General features: G+C 49.8%; 1 protein-coding gene across 41 annotated transcripts in view; it reads left to right on the top strand.

The window, feature by feature from the left end:
* Window positions 1-13,155, top strand: part of FGFR2 (fibroblast growth factor receptor 2) — a 108,848-nt gene that overhangs the window by 76,571 nt on the left and 19,122 nt on the right. For 29 of the 41 annotated variants that reach the window (XR_014825679.1, XR_014825678.1, XR_014825677.1 and 26 more), the window contains 3 exon segments: window positions 5,694-5,845; window positions 9,440-9,561; window positions 12,522-12,632. Coding sequence is in view for 35 of the 41 variants with exons in the window: in NM_001444600.1 (NP_001431529.1) it covers window positions 5,694-5,845; window positions 9,440-9,561; window positions 12,522-12,632 (385 nt within the window). In the remaining 6 variants the exon portion in view is untranslated. 41 annotated transcript variants of the gene reach the window in all.

The raw sequence follows: 13,155 nt of genomic DNA, 5'->3' as shown, positions 1-13,155 counted from the left end.
TCTGCATCTCCGGGCTGCTGGTGGCCATTGTGAAGCCGTCTTCACACAGCCATGAATTCTAGCGAGGGCTGCACTTTCCATGATTTCTTTATATTGGGATGTAAAGGGAATTGAGGATGTTTGTTCGGGAGGCCTGCGGTGTGGCCGGGTTTCGTTCAATCCATTTTTCAGTGAGTACATCAGATTCTTTCTCTGGAGCCAGATGCTTCCATAGCGCATCCGGGATGGAGATTCAGTTGTCCCCATAAACAGATGAACCCAGCTGCTGGGTGGGGACCCGTGCATGCCTGTGCTCTTCCACCTGCATCACCAGCTTCTGAGAAGGGGCCGCAAGGGTATTTTGTCTTTCAGGCTTTAGCCTCACCCTCTTGGCTGCTGATACAGGTAGATGGAACACCAGAGAAAAATCAAGGGCAGTCAAGGTCCTGTTTTATGACAGGACCTTGGGGGCAAATGGCACATTCCCAGGAACATCACACACCGGGCGAAGCGGGCACGTGTGATTCAGGAGCCTGTTCTGGGGGCCGCGTGTTAGTGGTTGTTAAACACACTGAATTCTGTGAAGGACACTCGCACTTCTGGAAGCTCACGCACTACCTGTCGGCTAAACAGCATGATCTCGGAACATTCCCCGTATTTTGCTCAATCAAGTGGTCTAATGAAACCTTGCCATTTCCAGAAAGTGTTGGTGTAATTAGATAGTCATGGATGACTTAACTGCCCTTAATCTGCCCTTTCCTGTGGGTGCCTGGCCCTCCCCGCCCCCATTTGGCTGTTCTTCTCTCCTCTCAGCTTTCAGAAGACACAGCAGTTGGGCTAAGAGTTGACCTAGCTTTTAACTGATGAGATCTTCTGTGATGACTCGCCAGTCCTGGTCTGATAGGTTTACTTGGGGCGGGGGGGGGTTGGGGAGGTGGAAATTTGCCAAGGGAGAGACGTGTCAGATTTAATTCCCACCTAATTACCTAAAATTTGTCAATGGAAGGGAACCCCCCCCCCCCCCCCGCACTGCCCCAAACCCCTTGAACCTTTATTTCAGCCTCTTGGTTTGAGGTGGTGAAGGGCTTTCGTTTGCTATCAGGGAGTGATGGGCAGAGCTTATAGTGAAGTGTGTTAACTCCAGGGCCTTATGCTCTGCTCTGGGAATGAAGGTCGGTGGACTGAACGTCAGAGAGTTTCTCTGGCTGGTTGTGGTCCATTTGTGAGTCCCCAGAATAAGCTCCTGTCTCCTCCACTCTGGCGTCTATGCCTTTGCCCGCTGTGTGCTCTGTGGGAACCCCTCTCGTTGCTGAATCTAAGCTAGCATTAAACGGTAATACCATTTCTTGGTGGTCCATTAAAAAGAAAGGGGATAAAAAAAAATCCACTTCCTTGCTTAATCTCCTTTATGTACTGTGAAAATAGACAAAAAGCACATTTAGTTAAGGGCTTGATTTATGGCACGAGGAATTTATGGTAAAGAGATCCTGGAAAGTGAGGAAGCTGAATTGAGGCGGTGAAAAAAACACGCCACGGAAGTGCCTGCCACGAGTGGGGATCAAGAGACAGCTGAGCAGGGCGTTAGTGTTCATGTGGCTCATGACTAAGTGGTCTCACTATCAATGGAATATTTTAACATTAGCTGAAAAGGAAATGAGACTGGCAGAAATGCCTGATTGGGAAGATCGCGGTTTTGTGCCCTAAAAAGAAGTGAGCATCTAAGAGGTGCTTCCAAGGTAGGGTTCAGTGGTGGACGGTGGAGTCCTTGGGGAGCCTGGTCCGAAGGAGAGAAGCTCTAGAGCCTCGGTGTTCCATGGAGGGAGCGCCTGCAAGGGGTCGAGCAGCCCTGGAAACACGTTAGCGCTTGGAGCCAAAGGAGCAGAGAGAAAGGCGGGCGTATTTCACAGTCCCACGGGCGGATTTTAAAAGTGTAGTAAAAACGCGTGGAGGGAAAATGAAGATAGACCTTTGCAGACAGAGTGATTGTGAATTCTGTAGTTTCTCATACTTGGAGCATTTTCTTTTCTTTTTTTTTTTTTTTTTTTTGTCTTTTGTCTTTTTGTTGTTGTTGCTGTTGTTGTTGTTGTTGCTATTTCTTGGGCCGCTCCCGCGGCATATGGAGGTTCCCAGGCTAGGGGTCGAATCGGAGCTGTAGCCACCAGCCTACGCCAGAGCCACAGCAACGCGGGATCCGAGCCGCGTCTGCAACCTACACCACAGCTCACGGCAACGCCAGATCGTTAACCCACTGAGCAAGGGCAGGGACCGAACCCGCAACCTCATGGTTCCTAGTCGGATTCGCTAACCACTGCGCCACAACGGGAACTCCCTGGAGCATTTTCTTACCTTTTCTCTCTCTCTCTTTTCTCCCCAAACTATTTTCCAGATCTGTACCTTGACGCTAAACCCCGATACTTAATCTGAACAAAACTTCCATAACTTGAATCGTAATGACAGCAGCAACGGTTGTTAAGGTTTTCCATTTTCAAAGCTTTCACAATGAACCCTTGATGGAGACATTCCGGGTGGGGAGAAGATGTGTATAGCTGTGAACCTCCCCCGCAGGCTCATGGGCAAAGATTTCTTTGGGGTCATAGGTTAGCTGCAGAGCAGTGAACTTCTGGCTGGATGTTGTGTTTCTCTTTCTTAAGCGGCTTCGAAGCCCTGCTTGTTCCGATGGCGTTCTCACCCTCCAGTTGCCCCCCTGTCCTGGGACGTCCCCTGACTCCTGGATCCTTAACTTGTGGGGTTTGCTCTTTTGCTCACTGGAGTCCTAGCCCATCCTGGCTGTGGGCAGAGGGTCTCATCTTTCAAACCATGAAGGCAGATCCTGCCCTTAACCCCAGAGGGGTCTGACCACTCTCACCCCCACCCCCCATCACACACCTTGTGACAGTATCTTACCCACAGACCAACCCTCAGGTCCAAGTCTTCAGGGGCCCCCCGAGGGAAGTGCCATCATAAGCTCCCGTGGATCTGAGCAACAAATGACTCTAAAAAGATGTGAAGAAAAATCACTGTGGTGTTGGTAGCAAATGTTAACCGAGCTCTTAGCATGTGCCAGGCTCAGCACGCAATGCCTTATGGGTGTGACCTCATTGTCCTCCCACAGAAATTCTGTGAGGGGCAACTGTTCTGGTCTCCTTTTAACAGACAAGGAAACTCGAGTTTCGGAAGCTCAAGTGGCTTTCCGAAGCTCTCAAGGCTGGCCAGTATTGAAACAGAGACCGCACAGCCCCGCAACAGTGGGCGCATTTGATCAAGATGCCACCACCCGGGAGTTTCTGTTGTGGTTCAGTGGAAACGAACCCGACTAGTATCCATGAGGATGTGGATTCAATCCCTGGCCTCACTCCGTGGGTTAAGGATCCGGTGTTGCTGTGAGCTGCAGCGTAGGTTGCAGAGCAGCTCGATCCTGTGTTGCTGTAGCTGTGGTATAGACCGGCAGCTGCAGCTCTGATTTGACCCTTAGCCTGGGAACTTCCATATGCCATGGGTACAGCCCTAAAAAGAAAAAAAAAAAAAAAAGATGCCATCACTTGACTCAGGGTCCCTGGCAAAAACAGATGGCAGAGGAAGGGCACCTAGGAGGGCTGGCTGCTTGGCTCAGGGCAGTCACTGGGTACCCCATGGAAGGATGCAGATACAGGATGAAAGCCTGTAGCACAGGGAAGAGGCGAGAGCAATGACCTCTCTTAACTCATTTTAGAGTCAGGGTATGTCAAGCCGATGCCCCCTTTTCCACCCCCCTGGATATGCCTCAGTTCAGATCCTTTTTATTCTAAAGAATGTTTTTATCATTAAAGGAAGTAATTTGTTTTTCTGGAACATAAAAGGGATACATGTACATGGTACTCGAAGTCAGATGGTTTAGAAAGTTCTGAAATAAGACATAGTCTGCCCCATCCTTCAACTTCTCATCTCTCTCCCCAAAGGTGACCACTGCTAAAGCTCTTCTTCTAGAGCCTTCCCAAGACTTGTTTTCAGTGCCTGTGTTACCATGCTTATAACGAATATGTTCATACAGACTGTGTAATAAAATTTAAGCATCATTCCCTTTGCCAAAAGACTGCTCAGAAGGCTCAGAAATGTCCTCATGTGCACTCTAGAAGATCATAGAAACGCCTCCTGGAGTTCCCATCATGGCACAGTGGAAACGAATCCAGCTGGGAACCATGAAGTTGCGAGTTCGATCCCTGCCCTCACTCAGTGGGTTGAGGATCTGGTGTTGCCGTGAGCCATGGTGTAGGTCGCAGGTGTGCCTTGGATCTGACATTGCTGTGGCTGTGGTGTAGGTCGGCGGCTACAGCTCTGTTTCAACCCCTAGTCTGGGAACCTCCATGTGCCACAGGTGCGGCCCTAAAAAGACAAGAGACAAAACCAACAAAACAAACCAAAAACTCTGCCTCCTCCTTGACGTCAATGCTAAAACCACCTTCCTGTTCCTAAGATGATTTTTCCCTCTCAGTCCATCCTTGGACATCTTCTCAGGTGTCCTAGCTGCATGAAGGACAGTCCGGATTTAAGGAGGCGAGAATAAAGATTTTCTAAATAGGACATTCCCGGGAAGGGACCGCCCCATGGGTCCCCATAGGAATGGCCCAGGCTCCCCCTTGGAAGTTGATCCCCGCTCACTGTGGTCATCTGCACTCGGTCCTCGTCACCTTGATTTAGAAAGTGTTTGTGAGCACGGCAGGGGAGAAGGGCTGACGCGGGCACTCACGCAGGGGACAGGACCGTGCTGGATGGGTCACGTTGACCCGCTGTTCCAGCTCTCCTGGGCCAGAGTCCTGTGCACAGTTTAGAGTAAGAGGGCAGTCAGGCAGCCCGTGATGGCATTTTTCTGTATAAAAACCAGCACAAGGAGGATGCTCTATGTAAGAAATAACCATTTTATCAAAAGCAGACTAACATGGGTGAGAGTAGATGAGAAAACTCAGTGAGGGCCCACAGGCTGCCGAGGGGGAGGAGCTTCCCACCAGATTATGAATAAAGAGCTCTTTTCTCTCCCTTGACTCTTCATCCCCTGTGTCCAAAGCACTGGTTTCTGAAACCGAAGGCGGCAAGAGGCAGTTGATTTTCTCCGAATGGCCTGGGCATCGACCTGTTCCCAGAAGAACCCGGGAGAAGCAGACTGGTCCCCATGCCCAGGTCTCTGGTTACAAAGGCGCCTGGAGCTGCTGGACTGCTTTTCTTAAATCCTAGAGCTGGTTCCTTGAGAGATTCTGCATCACGTTGCAAAAGCCGGAGCTGACTGGAAGAGCTGATTTTCCGTGTTTTTATGGCATTTCACAAGCACAGCACTGACTCACCATGTGAGCTGGTCTGTAGGGAGGAGATTGAACTGGGACTCCAGGACAGGCACCGGCAAAAAGGCAATCATGAAGCCTGAGGGGTCTGTCTGTCTGTCCTCAAGTGACTGACCTGAGGCATGGGGACAGAGGGAAGACGTGTTTTTTATCAGGCGCTGTCTGGAAATGTTGTTAGGAATTCTGGTCTTAGGGACATATAATGTGCATGAGGTCGAGTAGGCACTGCACAGCTGGGAGGTCAGAGGCGTTGAAATCCAGTGGTTCTGGTCCCAAATCCTGACTTTGACCAGCGCCCACCTTCCTTCCTCTGGGAGAGCTGACCGTCTGGCTGGGCTCTGGCCGGCCGCCAGCCCGCTCACGTCGAGCCAGGAGTACATCTCTGTCTTTGCATTTTGTATCCAGGTTTCTGCCGAGTCCAGCTCCTCCATGAACTCCAACACCCCACTGGTGAGGATTACAACTCGCCTCTCCTCCACAGCAGACACCCCCATGCTGGCGGGGGTCTCCGAGTACGAGCTGCCGGAAGATCCAAAGTGGGAGTTTCCCAGAGATAAGTGAGTACCCCTCTGGGACACATCCCCGAGCGGGGACCTAGGTACAGGTGGGGGCAGTGGATCGACACTTTGCTTTCATGACCCTTAACCGCCAAGGTCTTGTCCTGATGTCACCAGGAGTGGGTACGATTGCATGCCTAAATCACCAACTCCAGGGAAAATAACTGATTCCCTCTTGTTTCATAGTTCTTTTGAAACAGAGCTCCTCAGCCATGGCTGGTCCCCAAACAAAGTGGTACCTTGTTAGCATTTAAAAAAAAAAAACGTGTTGGGTAATTCCGACCCAGTCAAATGGAATAAAAGTGGGATCGTGCCATTTATAAAACAGACATTCCAGGGAGTTCCCGTCGTGGCGCAGTGGTTAACAAATCCGATTAGGAACCATGAGGTTGCGGGTTCGGTCCCTGCCCTTGCTCAGTGGGTTAACGATCCGGCGTTGCTGTGAGCTGTGGTGTAGGTTGCAGACGCGGCTCGGATCCCGCGTGGCTGTGGCTCTGGCGTAGGCCGGTGGCTACAGCTCCGATTCAACCCCTAGCCTGGGAACCTCCATATGCCGCGGGAGCGGCCCAAGAAATAGCAACAACAACAACAACAACAAAAAAGACAAAAAAAAAAAAAAAAAAACCAGACATTCCACTTTTGAGTTCCTTGAACATGACTGTTCTGTAGTTCAATTCTTTGGAGAAATTGGGTTTAGAACATAAACTGCCTTAAGAATTTTCACCCAGGAGTTCCTGCCATGGCTCAGTGGTTAATGAACCTGACTTGTATCCTTGAGGCCGCAGGTTCGATCCCCAGCCTTGCTCAGTGGGTTAAGGATCCATAGTTGCCGTGAACTGTGACCCCTAGCCTGGGAAGCTCCATATGCTGCAGGTGTGGCCCTAAACAAACAAACAAACAAACAAAAAGAGAATTTTACCCAGTGTGCTTTTTTTTTTTTTGTCTTTTTGCTATTTCTTGGGCCGCTCCCGCGGCATATGGAGTTTCCCAGGCTAGGGGTCTAATCGGAGCTGTAGCTGCCAGCCTACGCCAGAGCCACAGCAACGTGGGATCCGAGCCGCGTCTGCAACCTACACCACAGCTCACGGCAACACCGGATCGTTAACCCACTGAGCAAGGGCAGGGATCGAACCCTCAACCTCATGGTTCCTAGTCAGATTCGTTAACCACTGCGCCACGACGGGAACTCCCAGTGTGCTATTTTTAATAGTTATGAATATAACACTGGGTTGAGAATCCTTGAATAGGTAAGACCTGACATGGAATTTCTCGTGGTCCATGATATTTTCCTTCTTGGATGCTGTAGACGTGTTCCAAGCAGATGTTCAGCCAAAGTGTAGCCACCTGAGCTCTGGTGAAGGCATTGTTAGGAGCAGGGTATTTCTTGGTCTGGCTTCAAGTTCATGTGCTCTAGGCTCTGTTGAGCTGGATGTGAATCCTGGCTCTGTCAGCCAGTGGCTGGGCAGCCTGGTGTGTGTTACCCGATTCTCTTTGAACTTCATTTCTCTAAGGTGAGGGTCATGGTGTAGACCTCCCAGGACTGAGCACTATTCTTGGCTGCGAGTGTCCGTTCCGTTTCCCCTCATGTCTGGGTAACCTGAGAGGTCTGGACTGGTGGCGGAGCTGGGCCCGGAGTCCCTGGACAGATCTCGGGCTACCAGCCCTTTGTCTTCCAGCCGGGAACCAACCCCCGGATCCACCTTCTGAAAAGAATGTGGTGAAGCTCGTTTCCGGGGTCCTTCTTGTAGATTCCAAGCAGCTCAGGAGTAATGGAAGGGAGAAATCACTGACGGTTTATCTGCATCCGGGCAACTGAATAACATGCTTTTGACCGGCTTATATACAGCTACCCTGTTTGTCTTGACATTTGTGCTATCTCCCTGAGATTATGTCGGAGAAGTGTCTGATTACTGGAGAAGGAACTTGTACACAAATTTGGAGATACCAAGATAAGCTTTCACAGAGGTTGGATGTGAAGAGCCCTCTTTGGAAGGCAGGGTAGCTTGCACGGCACTTGTCAGTTTGGCTTACACAACGCCAACCAGCTCAGTGAAGTAACAGCTCACCCAGAGATATTCAGTACTATGCCCCGCAAGTTGGAACCAAATTATGGTACCAGGGTCATTCCGTTCAGAGTGTTAATGGCAGTGATTTCCAGCTTATTCGTGTACTATTCATGCATTCAGGACTTGGTTGCTGAACAGGTACCAGTAAGACAGAGAACACAAAGGATGGTTTCTTTACCCCGTAGAATGTGGGAAAGGGGGTGTTTCTCATGTGCCCTCCCAGCTCCCTGGTTTGGTTAAACAAGTAGGTGGGTCCATGTGCACAGTTCCCTGGGTATAGGACCGCGCTGGGGAGCTGTGATCATATTTTAAGAAACGGCAGCTCTCGGGTTCAGTCCGTAGTCTCTGCCACCTGTGACACCACCGGCAACAGTGGGAGTCTGTCTGTTAGCTCCCACCCGGGGTACCCTGAGTGCGGAAAATCTGAGTGCTAAGCATTTCAAAACAGTGTTTAGCACAACCGTAGGTGGAGCAGATTTCCAATGAATGAAGGCTATTTAGAAGCAGTTTATTAGATCGGAGGCAGACGTTATACAAAGAAGGGATTGTTATGCTTGTAGTACCAGGGCAATAGGACATAAATTAGCCATTTTTCCAATGCAAATGTTTATTTTCTGCCAAGATATTAAATTTAATTTTAGCTCAGGATAGCAAGGCAATGACCTCAGCAGAGCACACGCTGGCCTTGGTCTTTGCTTAATTTTTGCAAGCCATTGCGTACTTAAAAATACTACTTACTAGCAGCAGCTCAATGCTTTGCCGTGTTATGCTTCAATGAAAAAAACCATGTTCATAAGTTTTCCAAAGTCTCTTCCATTCTGCTGGTTTCTGGAATGCCCAGGGAGACTCTATGGCCGGTAGTAGGATGTGCATAGGGCTACCGAGCTTACACATTTAGTTTGTTGTGTTCACTTTGGATTTTCTTCATTCTTCATTTTGGGTCGTCTTAAGGATTTCTTAACTATTATGTTAAAAAAAAAAAGTCCTCCCAATTTCTAGAAGTCTCTTTTTCCTGAAGTGAAACATTCGAGATTTCCTCGAAATGTGTTTAAGATTCGTATCTTGTAACTTGGCCCGAAATGTGACCATAAAACCCATTGGTGTTTGAATAATAGTGATGTTTAAAGACCTCACTTCACAGGGACAGAAAAGAAGCACGGCTTTCACGGGTGTTTTTGAGATGTTCTAAATTACGAGCATTGGACGGGCTCAAGATCAAAAGCTTCTCATCGTTAGCACTTGGGAAGGAAGGCTGACCACCTCACTCGCAAGGATCTCTTCCATAAAGAAAATAAATCGAGAGTACAAATGTGAAATTCAATAGCCGTTCCAGCAGTAATTGACATTCTTGAAAACGTCACTAAGAAAATACTCGAGCGTGTGTGTACCCCAAGTCTCATTAGTTCCATATGATAAACGCTCTGTGCTTTTGCAAGCCGCTGAAAGATTTTTATATTTCGTTCTGGAATTTCCCTCGCTACACCCCTTCGCCAGATGCTGTGTGCTAATCCTCTCTTTGCACATGTAGGCTGACGCTGGGCAAACCCCTGGGAGAAGGTTGCTTTGGGCAAGTGGTCATGGCTGAAGCGGTGGGAATCGACAAAGAGAAGCCCAAGGAAGCAGTCACTGTGGCCGTGAAGATGTTGAAAGGTGAGCAGGGAGGGGGTGGGGTGGGGGGCCGCCTTATCAAGAATGTTCCTTTTGTGGCATGTGAACTCTGTCATGGCAGGGGGTCAGAGAGCACATAGTTGACCTAGGGGTGGAGGAGGTTTCGGTGTAAATCAGCATCCTGGACAGACTATTTATCTTGAGCTGTGTACACTTATAAAAAAGAAAAGCCAGTTTTGTTAGAAAGGAGCAGTCTCCCGGATTCTGTTATTCTTCCACTCCTTGGAGGTGCCCATGCTTCTTTATGCCCCTTTTCTCCGTAGCTGCTTAGAAAGTACCAACTTGGGTAGAACTGATGAATTTAGGTGAGCGTTGGTCCATTGGCTCCAAGACCCGAACCTTAACTTACGAACAAAGGAAAGTTGGCATTTGGGGCGGGAGCAGGGACTCTCAGAGAGAGGCGAACACACTTTCTTCTTCGAAAGAGGAGTGCCCCTGAACCGAAGGGGTCCCGAGGAAGCTAAGAGGGAATTGACTAGATTGGGGCTGGGCAGAATCTTCTGGATTTGTGTGAGCAGCTACCCAGAGGTGTGAAACATCCAGTGGCGTGCGTGGAAGTCTGAGCAGGTCTGCATTAACCTTCCAGCCCTGCTTCGTGCCCACATCCAAGGAGCTTAAAGAACTTTTAACCATTAACTTCATCCTCCCGCAGTATTCTTTTATGAGAGGAGTTATAGGAAACGGTTACGTTATAAATCCTATCCTGGGCATCTCACAGAGGACATCCCAAGCGGCGTGTTTCCCATGTGTCCCAGCGGAGAGTCTGTTCTCGGGATATGGGGGGGCCTGATGCTTTGTGGATGCCCAGGGGGCAAGGCTTTTCCTTCCTTGTGTGGGTTCTCCTGGGAAAGTCATTATGTCTTTCCCTGAGGGGAGGGAGCAGGGCGGAAATAGTCAAAAAGATGTTGGGGGAGTTCCCACTGTGGCACAGCGGGTTAAGAACCTGACTAGTATCCATGAGGATGCAGGTTCGATTAGTATCCATGAAGATGCTGGTTCGATCCCTGGCCTTGCTCAGTGGGTTCAGGATCTGGTGTTGCCTTGAGCTGCAGGGCAGGTCTCAGATGCAGCTCAGATCCAGCATTGCTGTGGCTGTGGTGCAGGCTGGTAGCTGTAGCTACGACTTCACCCCTAGCAGGGAACCTCCATTTTCCATTTCCCTAGCCGGGGAACCTCCATTTTCCTAAAAAAGAAAAAAAAATTTTTTGAAAAAAGGTGTTGGGATGGAGTTCCCATTGTGGCTTGGTGGTTAACAAATCTGACTAGGAACCATGAGGTTGCAGGTTCAATCCCTGGCCTCGCTCAGTGGGTTAAGGATCTGGCATTGCCATGAGCTGTGGTGTAGGTTGCAGATGCGGCTCGGATCCCACGTGGCTGTGGCTGTGGCGTAGGCCCGCAGCAACAGCTCCGATTCGACCCCTAGCCTGGGAACCTCCATATGCTGCGGCAGCGGCACAAGAAATAGCAAAAAGACAAAAAAAAAAAAAAAAAAAAAAAAAAAGGTGTTGGGCATTTAAAATTTTTTTAGCTATAGATCTGAATGGCTCCCAAGGAGAACTAGAGTGTTTTGAGCTGCTGCTCACCTTGGGATTTGATGCCCAGGCGGACCAAGCTCTCCCACCCTGAATATCCCACATCCACCAACAGAGGTGGCCTGCTGCCTGCATCCTGCATGGCCTGAGCCTGCCCCTGTGCCCTCGTCTTTCTGCATGGCAGGCACATTGGGCTGTGTGCCCCCACCAGCTGCCTTCGGCAGCCCCAGCTGTGTACCAGGGCTGAGTATGAGGAAGGTCCAGACTCCTGGTCTCTTTGGGCAGAGCCTCTGATTTGGTTTCCAGAGCCCAGGGGACAGGGAGGCCTGGGAGTCCTCATAGCTGCTTTACACCAAGGCTGGCCTTCCCTTAGGATGGAGAAGGACATTAGCCAAAGCCCTTATGACGCGGCTGTCTTTACAGCCGTGGGTGGCTCAGGGCCTGGAGTAGACCCTGGCATGTGATTGCTGTGGAGCCCCTCCCTCCGAGGGGTAGGCACTGGGGTGTAAAATCCACATGGACGTGTGTAGAAATTAGTCCTCTGTGTGCGTCCACATGGATTTTACATTCCAGGCAATTGTGTGCGGCTCTTCCTTTTGTGAAGCTGAAGAGCTTTTTGAAACATGCTTCTACCCGTGCCCTAATCTCATTTTTGTAGTGAGCCTAGGTCTTCCCATATTGAATTAGCCTGACGTGGAGCAACGGAGAAGTCTTGCCACTTTTTAGAAGCTAAGAAGGGCGCCTGCATATGCAGGACCCAAGCCATTCTTGCTTGAGATTATGGAGCAGAGGTTTTCAAAAGTTTAATTTGTTGGGATGGGACTCACAGCCCCTTTGGAAGCCCGTAGAAGGCATGGAGCTCCCCCTCCCCCAAGATGCCTGTACATACTCGCACCTTTGCCCACAGTCACAGCCATCCGGGGATGCTCTGTGGGCTGGGAGGCTCAGGTTAGCAGCACATGGTCCAGAGAACGTCTGTAGGGGTGTGAAATGCCCAGTCCTCCGCCCCGCTGGAGGTCTCCACAGCTGCTTTCAGGCCCCGTGGAGTTTGATGTCATTTGCAGAAGCACCTTAGATCTGCCAGAGGATGAAATTACTTCACGAGAGAGAGAAACACCCCCACATTTGTGAGGTTTGCTGGGAAAGAATTGGCCTTTGCATCCAAGCCCTATGTACTTGTTCTGACTTTTGACCCTATTGACCCCAAATTAGCTCTTTGACACGGAGCAGGGCAGTTAATTCCCTGTCTGGCCCTTTGCTGCTTCACCAAAAAGATGAGGGAGGTAACTTGGAAAGTCTCTTTTGGTTCTAAAATTCGATTTCATGCTGGTTCAGCTAAGTTTTCATCAGCTAACAGTGGCAACTGATGGGTTAGAGGAAACTGACCTGTAATTTACCTGATGTTTGTAGATGATGCCACAGAGAAAGACCTTTCTGATCTGGTGTCAGAGATGGAGATGATGAAGATGATTGGCAAACACAAAAATATCATAAATCTCCTCGGAGCCTGTACTCAGGATGGTGAGTAGAAGGAAAAAAATGCTTCCATCTGCATGAGCTGTGATTCAGTGTCAGCATCATTTAAGAAAAGGGTAGACTTTTAGATCTTGCTCCTAGGGCCCCTCCAGTGCCTGTTTAAAGCTCTCTTTAAAGCCCCACACACCCCCGCCCCAGGAAAGCATTCCTGGCCATGAGCACGAAGATGACTTTGGGGCCACCATGCCTGGCAGGAGGGAAGGTGGGTGTTGGGTGATTCTGGATGGGAAGGCCTGTAGGGTCCTGCTGTTTTAGGGTATAACCCGGAGGGTGTTTGGGGAGGGCCATCTCTGTATGTTTGTGATTTGTACGTGCCAAGAGAGATTTCTGAAAATAAGATCCCACGTGTTGGGAGTTCCCGTTGTGGCTCACGTGGTAGCAAACCTGACTTAGTAATCATGAGGATGCGGGTTCAATCCCTGGCCTCGATCAGTGGGTTAAAGATCTGGTGTTGCCCCGAACCGTGGTGCAGGTCACAGACATGGCTCAGATCTGGCGTGGCTGTGGC

The sequence above is a fragment of the Sus scrofa genome, chromosome 14 (assembly GCF_054392235.1).
Source record: "Sus scrofa isolate SSC_HxYL_T2T_F1_AM1 chromosome 14, Sscrofa_HxYL_maternal_Yorkshire_Landrace_v2.0, whole genome shotgun sequence".
Taxonomy (NCBI): Eukaryota; Metazoa; Chordata; class Mammalia; order Artiodactyla; family Suidae; genus Sus; species Sus scrofa.
This window is presented reverse-complemented; position numbering and strand designations above follow the sequence as displayed.